At 41.2% G+C, this 13,451-nt stretch overlaps 1 protein-coding gene across 1 annotated transcript in view; it reads right to left on the bottom strand.

Annotated features, from left to right (window-relative positions):
* LOC147302519 (voltage-gated delayed rectifier potassium channel KCNH8-like) overlaps positions 1–13,451 on the bottom strand; it is a 50,983-nt gene that overhangs the window by 16,860 nt on the left and 20,672 nt on the right. Inside the window, exons 4-10 of the mRNA XM_086282997.1 lie at positions 13,240–13,385; positions 12,292–12,550; positions 10,348–10,505; positions 7,478–7,685; positions 5,604–5,981; positions 3,146–3,345; positions 2,110–2,359 (exon numbers count right to left, since the gene is read on the bottom strand). Of these exons, the coding sequence (XP_086139123.1) occupies positions 2,110–2,359; positions 3,146–3,345; positions 5,604–5,981; positions 7,478–7,685; positions 10,348–10,505; positions 12,292–12,550; positions 13,240–13,385 (1,599 nt within the window). The remainder of the gene's footprint in view (positions 1–2,109; positions 2,360–3,145; positions 3,346–5,603; positions 5,982–7,477; positions 7,686–10,347; positions 10,506–12,291; positions 12,551–13,239; positions 13,386–13,451) is intronic.

Here is a 13,451-nt window from a genome sequence, read left to right on the forward strand (position 1 = left end):
CTTCATGTGGACCTGAACTGATTCCAGTGCTGTTTGCGAGTGTGCTTATGATTCTGTATTCTGTTTTATCCACGTCGGAATGGAAAGCGTGTCGATGTACGTGTTGTAGGACAAGACCCTGGAGAGGCTCTTATTGTGGCAGTATGACATTGACCCAGGTTGGTGATTTCAGCTGTTTAACAAGCTGCTTGCGGTGCAATTTAAAGGTGAAACTGCAGGAATATTCTCAGTGGTGGTTTGATGTTGTTAGCCATTACCCGCTCTCAAGTGAAGCTGCTGTCTCTGTGCTTCTTTTTTGCATTGAAATTGGCTCAAACATCCTGAACCCACAGATTATCTCCCATATCCCAGAGCTTTTTAGCCTCTTTTTTTCTTTCAGACAAACAGCCCTCACTTCAATAAAATACTTGCGGTATAGGACGAGTCTCGCTCCGCAACAGCTGGATGTCTGACACTGTTTACGTATAGTGCAAAGTGTCTGACAGCATGTCAACATGTCTACAACTTGTTCCACCACAGCTAAGTGGAGAAATGAATAATTCATTAATTCACACATTAATGTTGTTTATAGGTTTGCTTTAGGGGTTATGGGTGCTCCCAAACGGTCTCATCAATCCCTGGGTCACACTCCATCTTCCATCTGATGGGGTGTTTATTGTTGCCCACAGGGACGGTTTAATATGGCTGCAGTTTTATAAGCTCTGGGCCGCTCTTCTTAATTATGTTCGTCTCCATAAAAGCCGGCTATTAAATCTTGAAAACCTAATAACGACCTTAGTGTTAAACAGCCTTTTTCCATCTTTGCACACAGCACTGAGACCAGACAAAACATATTTGCTTGCAAGCAGATGAGATTAAAAAGGAAGATTCCTTATCTTCTATTTTGTCTTCCTGTCGTTGATTTCCCGTGTGTTTTAAAAGCAACCTTATATGCCACCATCACAACTCTAGAAATAATTTTTCCAGCATTTTGAAATATTATTACTTCATAGGGGCAACCCTACATTTGTGCTTGTGCACAAATGTCATACCGGAGCTGGCAAAGTGCCGCCACTGTTTAACTAACAGCTGACGTAAGCTTCTGCAACTAAACTGTTAGTTTCACCTGGATCACCTTTGGGTCATCTTTCTGTGCAAACATTTCACTCAATTTCCAATTCTCACTGCAGCACAAAGAGAGACCGTGCAACGGTAATGGCCACGAATGAAGAGCGGAAAGAGGTTTCGATGACTCGACTCGAGAGCAAACCTCCCATGACGGCTATCTGGCACTCAACGAAGGCAATAATGACAGCGCTCTTTTCCTCTGAAGCTCACTGAACTCTATTAATCATACAAAGAAATGACTGTAGGCCTCTTTAGCTCCATCCTCGTGCACTCTCAGATAAATGCTGGTTTTTAAGCCTGTTTCCTGCCAAAATCAAGGAGAGCTTCTATGGTCTAGAGCACAGGTGTCGAGGGCTGGTGTCCTGCAGGTTTTAGATGTGTCCTTGATCCAACACGGTTTATCTAAATGGCTAAATGGCCTCTTATGCCTATATTTAACTCTTTCATTCTTGGACTCTTGGACATTAAAGACTTTGCATATGACTGGGTAGCATTAGCTGTTTATTGCCAATCGCCTGTGCCATTTATGTTCTTTTTTGCAGACATTTCAAGGAAATACATCACTTTTTGATCAGATTAGTATTTTGATAAGAGTTTGATTATTGGGTGGCCCCATTGGATTGCCTGGTTCTTAAGGGTCTTGCAGACTTTTTGACTTTGGGAATGGGTGCACTACATAAAGAACTGTCAGTACTCCTTTAGTCTCTCACAAACAGGGGGTCTGAACAGCAGGTGGGCAGACTGGGCTGTATGCTTGAGGTGACCATATTAAAAATCACCCTTCTCTATGACTTAAGACAGAGCCAAGGGTATAAACGTAAGCTTTTGGGTCACAGGGATAACTTGTGTGGACACCGACCTCATGGTTTAAAATTTTGGTCATGTTTAATATGAGCGTCTCTCATAGTAACAGTGTATATATGACAGAAAATAAGGAAACGTAATTTATGATTGAACTGTTTGGGTTTGTAGTCAAAATGAGCTGATTTTGTTTTTCTTTACCTAAAATGGCCAGCACAGTGTTGTCCTTCAGGACTTCCATGGAGCCGGAGCATACAAAGTAGATAGCCTGGAGCGCGTCACCCTGGCGGATGAGGAACTCCCCCGGAGCGCAAAAGGAGGTCTTGATGATCAGGGAGAGGGAGCGCAGACACCCCCTGCTGGCCGATTCAAAGAGCGACAGCTGCAGCAGCTCTTTATTCAAGTGCATCGCGATGTCGGCTCTGAGCTCATCCGGGAAGTCCTTCAGCAGCTGAAGACGGAACGAGAACATGGCTCAATCTCTGCCTCAACTTCTGCTGCTGTTAGAGGCTTCTCAACTTTCTCTACCATCCTCTGAATGTAATGTGTGGGAAGGTGAAGGTAACAGCCAAAATAAAACCTTTTCACCTTCCCACATAGTCACAAGCAGCTGATACATGCATGTTCAGCAAGAGGTTTAAAGGCTTAAAATGTTTTTGCATATTTACTCACTCGCACGATCTAAAGGGAAAGGCCTAATGTGGAAAAGGGGAAAACTTTGCAAGGAGGAAAGTTGCTGGTAGTCATGTCAAAAGTAAGAGCGTCTGTCCTCCATGATGTTATTTCTTAAAAAAAAAAAGACAGGATTATCTAGATTTAAAACCAACTGGTGGCAAAACACACCAGGAGTGAGTTTAGAGTCTGTGAGGCCATTAATCCGTTAAATTAAGATGGCTGCTCCAGCGTGAGAGAAACCAAACAAAAACCAAATCCTCTCAATGACTGGGAGCCGTGTTTTTTTTATATATATATTTATTTATTTTCTAGTCTGCCTGGAGGACAAGTCACCTCATCTGCACTTTCACTCCACTTTATCCCATTGTGGCTAATCCATGCTACAGAGGCCACATGTCCGTTTGAGAACGTTAAAGGATCAGTCTCACATTTGTTTCCATCTAGAATTCACTGAATTGGATGCACAAACACTCCTATGAGTTTTACTTTTGCCTCAGGGCAGCAGTACCTGAGATCTATCTTAGATTCCTGCACTATCAAGACCAAATGTCATCCTTCCTACCTCACTGACATCAATACCGTTGTTGACAGACCAGGTTGTCTGGAAACACTCCATCATGCGTTGCTCCAGCACCTTGGGTAACCTGTGCACACGAATAAAGTCCTTCAGGTCCTTGGTGCGGGTGTGGTAGAGGGAGCGACGTGAGTACATCCTCTGGATGATGGCGGTCACGTTACCAAAAACCACAGCATGCATTAATGCTGCAGAGGAGACAGAAAAACAGGTAAGAACACCTGAAAAGCTGCTCAGTGTGATGTTTTTTGCTGTACTTGAGGTACTTGTGTGAGTTCGCTTAACGTCCAGCATGAAATGTGCAGTGTGAGGTTTAAATAACTTGGGATTACTGGGCAAAAGTGGTATATATATATATATATATATATATATATATATATATATATATATATATATATATATATATATATATATATATATATATATATATATATATATTAGGGGTGCAACGATATTCGTATCGATATTGAACCGTTCGATACAGTGCTTTCGGTTCGGTACGCATATGTATCGAACAATACAACATTTGTAATTTATTTTATCAACTTTCCTTCTGACGATGCTGTCTGTGTTGAGCGCTCAGTGAATCTGTGTTCGACTACTCCGCCTAGGCTGCACTGTCGAGCGCAGATCCACTGAGTGCTCCACACAGACAGCATAGTCAGGAGGAAGAGCGCAGGGCAAGCTAGCGAGACAGAAGTTAAGCTCTCCTTGCAACATGGACCTCCCCCACCCTCATTCAGATCTGGCGTTTGGAATTATTTTGGTTTTCATGTGACGTATGACCCTGAAGGTAAGCGAGTCATGGACTAAAGTAAAACAGTATGTTGGATGTGCCATGCAATGCTTAATTACATTGGTGTGAACTAGTGTGTTAGCGCAGTTAGCTCGTTAACGTGTTAGCTGTCTAGCCCCATGATCGGCAGTAGCTCATTAACGGAGATTTGCCGTGTTGTGGCGTTAAGGTCATTTCAACGAGATTAACCTGAAAGCACTAGTGGGAACACAACGAATATGACTGCACATTTACGCCGACATCATCCTAGTGCAAAGACAAGTGGAAGCAGACAAAAACAACAAGCATGCTACTAACTTTAGCCGAGTCATTTAGACAGCTGTTAGCACATGATTCTCCTTATGCTGCTGAGAATATAGCCCAGAAGAAGCGGATAGTATAGCTTTTATTTTGGAAAGAGCCATTTCTCTGTAATAAACTCTCTTTTCCAAAGATGAGTGATTCCTCAATCAGATACAGGGCTTGCAAAATCGCTAGCCCGACATCCCGGAGCTAGCGATCTTTCCAGTCGGGCTACAAAAATCTCTCTGCCCTGCCCTTCGGGCTATTGTAGGAAAAATATATGTCAATGCTTTTGCATTCTTTCAGAAATGTAGCTGGGTAATTATGTCATTGGCATCGGTGAGCCACTGTCAATATGTGACATATTGAAATCGCGTTTGAATTTGCGCTTGTTTTTTTGCTTTCACTTTGCAATGACAGCACTGATCTGTGAGTGATGATAATTTGTGCACCAATTCCTCTGACATCGTCTTATTAATCGTTAGCTTACTATGCAAACATGACAAGTGAAATCTCCCGCAGCAAGCTTAAACATGTGAGAGGTTGATCGCGCAGAGAATCGCTGAGCTTATGTGAGTGAGTGTGTAAAAGTAGCAGTATATATATTTTAGTTCTGCTGAGCCAAATAAGACAGGTCAGGGTGAAGAAGTGACAGCCAAAGAAAAGCTTACCACAAAACGGAAAAGTTATGACAAATGAGACTATAAGGCAAAAAGAAAGTGCAGCTTTATGGTTTCATGGACAAAAGAATTTCTGTGGCTGCAATATGACGAGCTAAATAACCAGGGGTGCACATAAGTGGTCCGCAGGTGCGCATTCGCTGTCAAAATAAAAAACACGCACAAGGGTTAGGGTTAAATTTAAAAACTGTACTTTTGAGTTAAAATATATATTTATAATTTTAATAAATGACAAATTAAAAAGGCATGAACATTTTTTTGTATCGAAAAAATATCGAACCGTGACACCAAAGTATCGAACCGAACCGAACCGTGAATTTTGTGTATCGTTGCACCCCTAATATATATATATATATATATATATATATATATATAAAAATTTCCCCTTGTGGGACTAATAAAGGTATATCATATCATATGATATATATATATATTTGTTTTAACAGATTTTTTTCCATATTTTGAAAACCAAGCATTAAATTTTACCACTTACACAGTTACTCATTTGCATAAAAAAGCAAAAAACAAACAAACAATGACGTTTTGTATTTTAACGGAAAATTTTTTCCTACATAATATTTTTGGTTGTTGAAAAAACCCAACAGACAGACAGACAGACAGATATTTTTTATGGCTCAGGCTGTAAAGGGTTAAGAACATCTGATTTTGATGTTGAGGTTTTGCCCACCTCCGATCAGCATGGTGCAGATGGAGAAGATCTTCTCAGAGTCCGTGTTGGCCGAAACGTTGCCAAAGCCCACACTGGTCAGACTGCTCAGGGCAAAGTAGAGTGATGTCACGTAGGAGCTCCTGACAGACGGCCCGCCGCTCACTGTCATCCCTGAGCCATTCGGTGCCCTCACTCTGGTCTTGCTGCCATTCCACTGGCCTGAATCCAACACGCTCGCCCCGTTCAGTGGCTCCAAACTAGAGCCGTTCCACTGGCTGTAATTGCTTAGTCCTGCTGTCACAGTGTCTTGAGGCGATTCAGAGACTCCCAGCAGGGAGGTCAGCGGTGCCATAAAGTATGGCGTTCCCAAGCGTTTGGCCAGTTCATGGAGCCAGCCTGGTGGGGGAAGTGAGACAGTCCAGAAGAGTTTGTCAGTTTAATGAGAGTGCAACCGTGTTTGTTTGATGACCTTTACTAGAAGGCTTCATTAGCGGCGGTAACAAGCCTGGAAGGGTAGAGTCATTCCTTCAGCTTTGGTGTATGTGCATTTGGGAGTACACGTCTGACACAGCATGCAAGCATTTTAATGTCAGATTGTATTTATGCACAGTGCAAATAATAAGTCTCATTATCTGTCAGCTTGTGGCTGTTTTAACATTTTGACAGGAAGTCAAAGTCTCTTAGAAATTACTTACATCACAAGGGACTTCTCATATTTGCTTCACACTACTACTTAATCAACCACAGTAACGGGCATCACTTATATAAGCAGAGGTCATTCCTTGAACCCTAAATGGCTTTAAAATGATTAGGCATCCTAGTGGCGCACAATACCGATATAACATACTCTTATAATGCTTAAAAAAGTTCAACTATTATCTAGTCATATATTCATTTCACAAAACAGAAAACAGATGCAAAAATGGACAAAAACCTATGACTAGATCTGGAACAGGCTGTTCTTTAGTAGCCAAAGATACAATTTAAAATGTGTTCTTTGCTAAGTTGTCTGTTATGTGTAGACACAACATCATCCCTATCCATCAGAAGATGGATGAGTACAGGGACTGTACAAAGCAGCCAAATAAGACTTTGAAAGACCTTCAGAAACCCTGGAGAACTATTGCTCAAGACCAATTTAAACAAAACACATAACGTCCGTCTCCATGGACGCAAAATACAGAGACTTTTGTGCATTATTGTCTGCTCCCTTGTCTTCTTTCCTGCTGAGTCTCTATCAGAATATTGTAATTTCAAGAGTAAAACACAGCTTTTTGTCTGTAAACCCGGAGCTGACTTGTGTAGTGTTACATAAATAAACTGGTAAGAGAGCTTTTAAACCTCGTGTGCACAACTCTCATTAAGCCTGACTAGTGGAGAACAAGCCTGCTCATTGGAAGCAATTTGTGCAAGCTCAATTACCAACCCTATGATAAACGGCTGACCCACTTGTCCACCTTAGCCCACCCCACGTGTACATTTACATCCACGTGCATCTACAAATCAGAGAAAACCATATATCTTTAACCGCTGCTCACCATCGTCCTCCCTCTCTACTCTTTTGTCTCATTGCGCTTTGTTGCGTTAAATCGCTCAAACAGGATAAGCACCAGCACCACATGCACCTCGCAGTATTGTTGTTGTTTGGCACCGGTGAGCGCAGTAGGAGGGGAAACAGATCACCATAATTAGAAGTGTTTTCGCAGTGAAAGGACACACATACAAGCTGCACGTAGAAGAGTATCTTCATGCTTTGCTTCGGAGCATTTAAAATGACACGCACAATCTTTGATTGGGTCTGTCTCCCTGTCTCTTTGCTCTTTTGCTCCCCCATCTAATGAATCCCCGTAAATCTTTAAATGAAACCACAATACAGACACACAGACACGAACCTATATCCCAAGAGGTGAGGCTATTACTTTCGATCTCGCTGCGCCCAATGAAGTACCACACGCAGGCCATCCAGTGGGCCAGCAGTGCAAAGGTGGACATGAGCAGCGTGAGGACCACAGCGCTGTACTGGGAGTAACGATCCAGCTTCTGCAGGAGGCGTAAAAGGCGTAGCAGGCGCACCGTCTTCAGCATGTGAACGCCGAAGTTCTGGGAGTCAGAGACAGAAGGGAAGGCGAAAACTTGTAACGGGAAATATGACAAGTGGAGCTCATTAGGATGGGATTAGTTACTCTCAGATAGGTAGGGTAGAACATTTACCGTGACTTGAATTAGAAATAGTCAGGTTTAATCTTTTTCACATCTGGAGCTGGGGAAGGTTTGTAATTAGAAGTACTGGTGGACACTGACAGTCTTAATCAGTCACCTTGATAGTGAGCTATGTTACTGAGGGACCTGGTGCACAAACCTATTTACAGCACAGACAAACAGCAAAAACATGTCTCAGTATCCTTACAACACAGACGGAATTAAAATAGCCCAAGAAAATAAATTCAGAGCTGGTTCAAATTCAGTTGTAGCAGGCAGAGGAAGTCACTGATGTTATCATACTTTAGTGAAAACAGTCCTGATGCTCCCTCTTACCTCCTCAAACATGCTCACGATATTGATTTTTCTCATTCTGTGCAATTCCTTGCTCATTTCTGTGTCCAATTAGTAGCCTGTTCACTGGTTTCCACACATGCAAGATGGATTACACCACACAGAGACAAGAATTAATTCCAGAAACCTGGATGTGATTAAGAATCGGCAAAGAAGAAACAGGTGTGTGATTGCTCTGCTTTGCTCCTGTTTTAATCACAGGGGGGGGGGGAAGTTACAAAAATATGATGATGATAATCTAAAAAATAAATGATTAGAAAACAAACCAAAAAACCCCAACTCAGTGTCATGCTAATCACACACTGTACAGATCTGTCTTTAGTTGCATGGTTGTGTTGCACAAAAAAAATCTGAAAAAAGTTAATTTTTTAAACAGGCACCTGTTATTATGATTTCCAGCTCCTCAGTTTTATTCTGGGACTTCACTAAAGTGGTGTTTGAATACCACATTTTTCTAATTTTGGTTCTGTACGTTACCACAATGAATTTTAAATGAAACAACTCAGATGCAGCTGAGGTGCAGACTTTCAGCTTTAATTTAGGAGGTTGAAAAAAAGGATTGCATAAAAGTCTAACACAATCCCATCATTTCAGGGGCTCAAAAGTAACCAGACAAATGAAATAACTGAAAATAGAGTCTTCATTTCTATGCGATGACAGCCTGAGGTCTTGAACTCATGGAAATCACCAGATGCTGGCTTTCCTCCTTTTTAATGCTATGCTAGGTCTTCACTGCAGCGGCTGTCAGTTGCTGTTTGTTTGTGAGGCTTTCTGTCTGAAGTCTAGTCTTCAACAAGTGACATGCATGCTCAATAGGGTTCAGATCAGGTGACTGACTTGACTGAGTAAGAATATTCCACTTCGTTGCTTTAATAAATCTCTGGGGGGTTTTTGGAGGACATACACTCTTCGATCTTTTGGGTCATCGCCCATCTGTATTATAAAATTTTAACTGCATTTTAGCTGAAAAAATACAGTATATACACTCCACTTGTCACATCAGTACTTTAATTTTCTGTTTATAACATCAAGTGGTTAAGGATGCAACCAGGAAGCCTTAAAGAAGTGCCAGAAGTCTGGTCCTCCTTATCTAGAGTCCCACAGCCTTTTGGACTTGCAACCCCTGAAAGTACAGACATATCTCTTTATTAGAAACAGCACAATGGGGACATGAGCTGTAAATGCTCTATAAAAAAGTAGTAAAACAAAATAAATATTAGACCAAAGTAAAAAGTGTAGTGTAGCCTCATGTGCCAGTCGCAATGTTTTCTGCATGAACAGCTATCAGGATCTGCACTGAACATCATCTGGCTAATCTACTTGTCTCAAACGGTAATTTGTCCTCAGCGTACTCGTTTATCAACTTAATTACCAGTTACCTAATAATGAGTTCTGGTTGATACTAACCCTCTCAGCTTTCCTCCTTTTTGAAGCCACTCTTGCAACAAATTTGCACAGGAAGAGCAACGCTTCAACAAAATATGGAACAAAAAGTTGTCAGTCACTTTTCATTTCAGGTTTCTGTGAGTTTAAGTGCAGGCGTTGTCGTCTCGGTGACCACTGAGCATGTTCAGTTTAATTGCCTTATTAACCCTTGTATGGTGTTCGGGTCTGTGAGACCCGTGTTCAGTTTTTTTCAAAAGAAAAATTAAACAATTATTTTTTCACGTGTAAATGTGTTGTGTCTTTCCACTCACTCCACTTGATTATAACTGATTTATTTATAACATTTTATATAAAAGAAAAACGAGAAGCACATTAATTCATAAATGTGATCTAACAAAGGTAAAGGGAAAAAATTAACCATGTTTGCTGTTCATATGTCTTGTAATTGGGATGAAGTAAACATCTGTTGAGTAATTTAACATAAAATTGTTTGATAGTGTTAATTTGGAAAGCCAAAACTCTAGCGGGTCCACCAGACCCATGAACACTGGCTGAGTAACAAAAATACGAACACCACACAAGGGTTAAATGAGCAGTGAAAGAGTTGAGCAGCAGGAGAGTGCTACTGATAAAAGAATGAGGTCTATGACCGCCAGCGGGGCCCTTAGAGCCACTACCTTCATGTCACGTGCACAAAAATGGATAAAAATCATAACTAAAGGATCACAAAAGCATAAGCAACAGTCAAGCAAGCAGGATTAATGCACCATGCCTCTATTCCAACCCTTGTGTAACCAACTAAAAGTCATTGCTGCAGACTCACCACACTGATATTGAAGGCATAGAGCAGGTCAAAGGGCAAGGCGGCAATCAGATCCACAGACAGCCAGGACGTGACGTAGTGAATATATATAGAACGGGCGTCGTAGACCACCTGACCCGACGTGCTCACGTAAGTTGTTCGGAAGTTCAACACGATATCTAGAACGAAGCACACGAAAGGCATCATTAAATCTGGAGATGACCCAGTTGGATGACCAAGACCAACCCAACTTCTATTGAAATAGAACTGGCTAGCAAAAAAAAAGGAACTCCACCTTCACCACAGACAAAACAAGAAAGAAAAAGAATGACATCACAAATGTAGGCTGAAATGCTTTAGCAGTGTGCCAAAACCTTAAAGTCTAATTGACTCTCCTTCTTGTGATTAATCAGTCACTTTCTTACCTAAAGCAACACTGTGTCAGTTTGGTAACTTTTACTTGCATTTTTTATGAGCAGTAGATGAGAAACTTGATACTGCAGCCATGCCTGTAGCATAAATATGAGGCTAAAGCCAGCAGCCAGTTACTCCGCAGAACCACAGGGACTGAGCTAGCACAACCAGTACCTGTAAATCAAACATGTATTGTGTTTGCTAAACCAGGGTTGTCAAACATAAGTCTCAGGGGCCAGAATCAACCCGCTTTTCTAAAGTCATTTGACGGCTATGGAAGGAAGCGCATGAAACTTAAATTATTTTAAAAATTATTTTTTGAAGGGTGGCATAAATTTTACTTTTATCTGTGTTTTCATAACTTAAAGGACCTTCTCCACGTTCATTCAAAATTCACCAGTAAATAAGTATAAGATAAACCATTAGATGACAGAAAGTTCCTGTTTTTTCACTGTTTAATTTTGAAATTTACAACAAAAAAAAAAAGAAAAAGAGGAGTTTCTGCCAATTTTCCATTTGATAATTACAGGACAGTGTGTGCAATGAGCTAACAGAACTTTTTCTGTAAGTTTATAGATTTATTTCTTAAGCCCATCATGCAGGAAAACTGAGATGTGTTGTTAAAATTTTCGGCAAAACTTACATTTTAACTACTGATTTTATCTACTGTTTTTTTTAATCGATTTTAAATCATGCTTTTTATTTGTTTTTGTTTTTTAATGTCTCTGTAAAGCACTTTGAATCACCTTGTTGTTGAATTGTTCTATATAAATAAACTTGCCTTGCCACAGTGGGCTGTACTTGGCCTACGATGTAAACTGAGTTTGACATTGCCGCTCTAAACAAAGCCAAATGGAAAAAAAAAAGAAAAAAGAAAACCCTGTCTTGCTTGTTTGTTTTTTCACTTTAACTTTTAAACAGGGCAAAACTTGCTGTTTCTTCCTGTTTAAAGTGTTTATGCTAACCAGCTGCTGGCAGCAGTTGTGCACTAGTTTCCTCAGTTTCAATGTTGCTCTCCCCAAAAAAAAGTCTGTATAAAAGCGATAAATGACACAGCTGCCTACACGAGTGACTAATGTGAGCTCCTGGTGGCTTTTAAAGCAGTCTGATCTTACAAGTTCCACTTCCAGACTGAACCAGATTACCTAAACACAAACTGTATTCATGTTTTGGTACAAATGGAACAAAACACAGGCCTGGGTGACCTGGTTAGTGCAGCTGCAATGGGAGATGTAGAGTCACATGGACACTAACAGCCGCTTTTGACTGAAGGGACTTTTCGAGAGGTCAGGAGAGTGGGTATCATTTGTCTCACAGACTGTTTAACGCAAACTTTTATGGGATTTGGGCCTTTGTAAATACTTTTGTGTGACTTCTATATGGATCCTTGATCATTTCAGGCTCATATTATATTCACCATTCATAGATGTTTCCACCAGAAAAAAAAGGTGCTCATTTTTAAGTATGGTTCATAAAATTGGATAGAAAATGATAGGAGTTAAAAGAGAAATGACTGGCAGAGAGAGGGGAAGCATCTTAAAACGGGCTTACCAATGATAAAAAGTATCTCCACCAAGATATCGCTGACACTCGGTGGGTTTCGCGCTGCCGAGCCGCCGTCCTCTCGTATTTCCACAGCTGTGAAGCAAACGTTATAGGGAACTGTGATGGCCACGTAGAAAGTGGCCAACAAGATCAGCCAATCCCAGCCGGCCTTGAATGCACCGTAGTGAAGGAGGATGAAACGGGATTTTTGGACATCGGCCACCTTATACTCGGGGACAGGGTTCGCATTGGCTCCGAGAACGCTCTTGATGTGTAGCATGGAAAAACACACATGAGAATTAATGGGCATAAATTAACAGTATTAGCATTATATATCTGCCAAGTTAACAATGGGGAGTGGCTTTTCATCTCCATTAAATATTTCATCTTTAGCACTAGATGTGAAGGTATAATTTATGGTTCCACTGGATTGGCGTGATTGAGACTTATATCGCCATCAAATCTAAATAAAATTGGCCAAGCTGAAGACAAATGGCTATTCCGACTGCTCCTCGCATGTTGGAGGCAGTTTGGCAGTCTTTATGTCATTAAAGGTTGCTTAAATTTACAAGCCTTCATCTTTTTGAATTGATATGCAGATCACAATCACAAGCAAAGCTCTTGAAACCATGACAACCCTCTTAATCAGTAAAGCCAGTAAACCCCTGACACCTTATATGGCGCTTCAGTTGCACTCTCCTGGAGGCTGCAGCTTTCCCTACAGACAAAACATGCTGATGACACTGCGACTTTTGGCCTTACTAAAGGCTTAGTCAGGGTTTGAAAGTCTGTGACGGGGTATTTATATTTAAAATGGCGCATCCTCTGTGCATATTTTATTGATACTTAGCAAAGGAGAATTGTGACTGTAGAGTAAAAGTCAGAGGTCACTGAACTTTAAAAAAAAGGCATTGGCTGTGAATAATTTAAACCACCAAACACAGCACATCTCACATTGTTGATCTTCAGCTTGCTCTTGGTTTTGTCCTGTTTCTGCAGGTGTCCCGACAGCTGATAGAGGACAGCCCGACTGCGCCGGCGCTCCATGTTACAGCCTGAGGGGCAGCTGATCTGGCGAATCTCCAGACCAGTTTCCTCATCTGAGAGCAAGGGCACACAATAGGAGAACAAAGCACTAATGTGGCAGAAACTCTCACCGTGCTAAC

The sequence above is a fragment of the Aulonocara sp. 'chitande type north' Nkhata Bay genome, linkage group LG23, assembly GCF_057382095.1.
Source record: "Aulonocara sp. 'chitande type north' Nkhata Bay isolate Kocher_YH1m ecotype deep benthic linkage group LG23, A_spYH_male_GT1.1, whole genome shotgun sequence".
Taxonomy (NCBI): domain Eukaryota; kingdom Metazoa; phylum Chordata; class Actinopteri; order Cichliformes; family Cichlidae; genus Aulonocara; species Aulonocara sp. 'chitande type north' Nkhata Bay.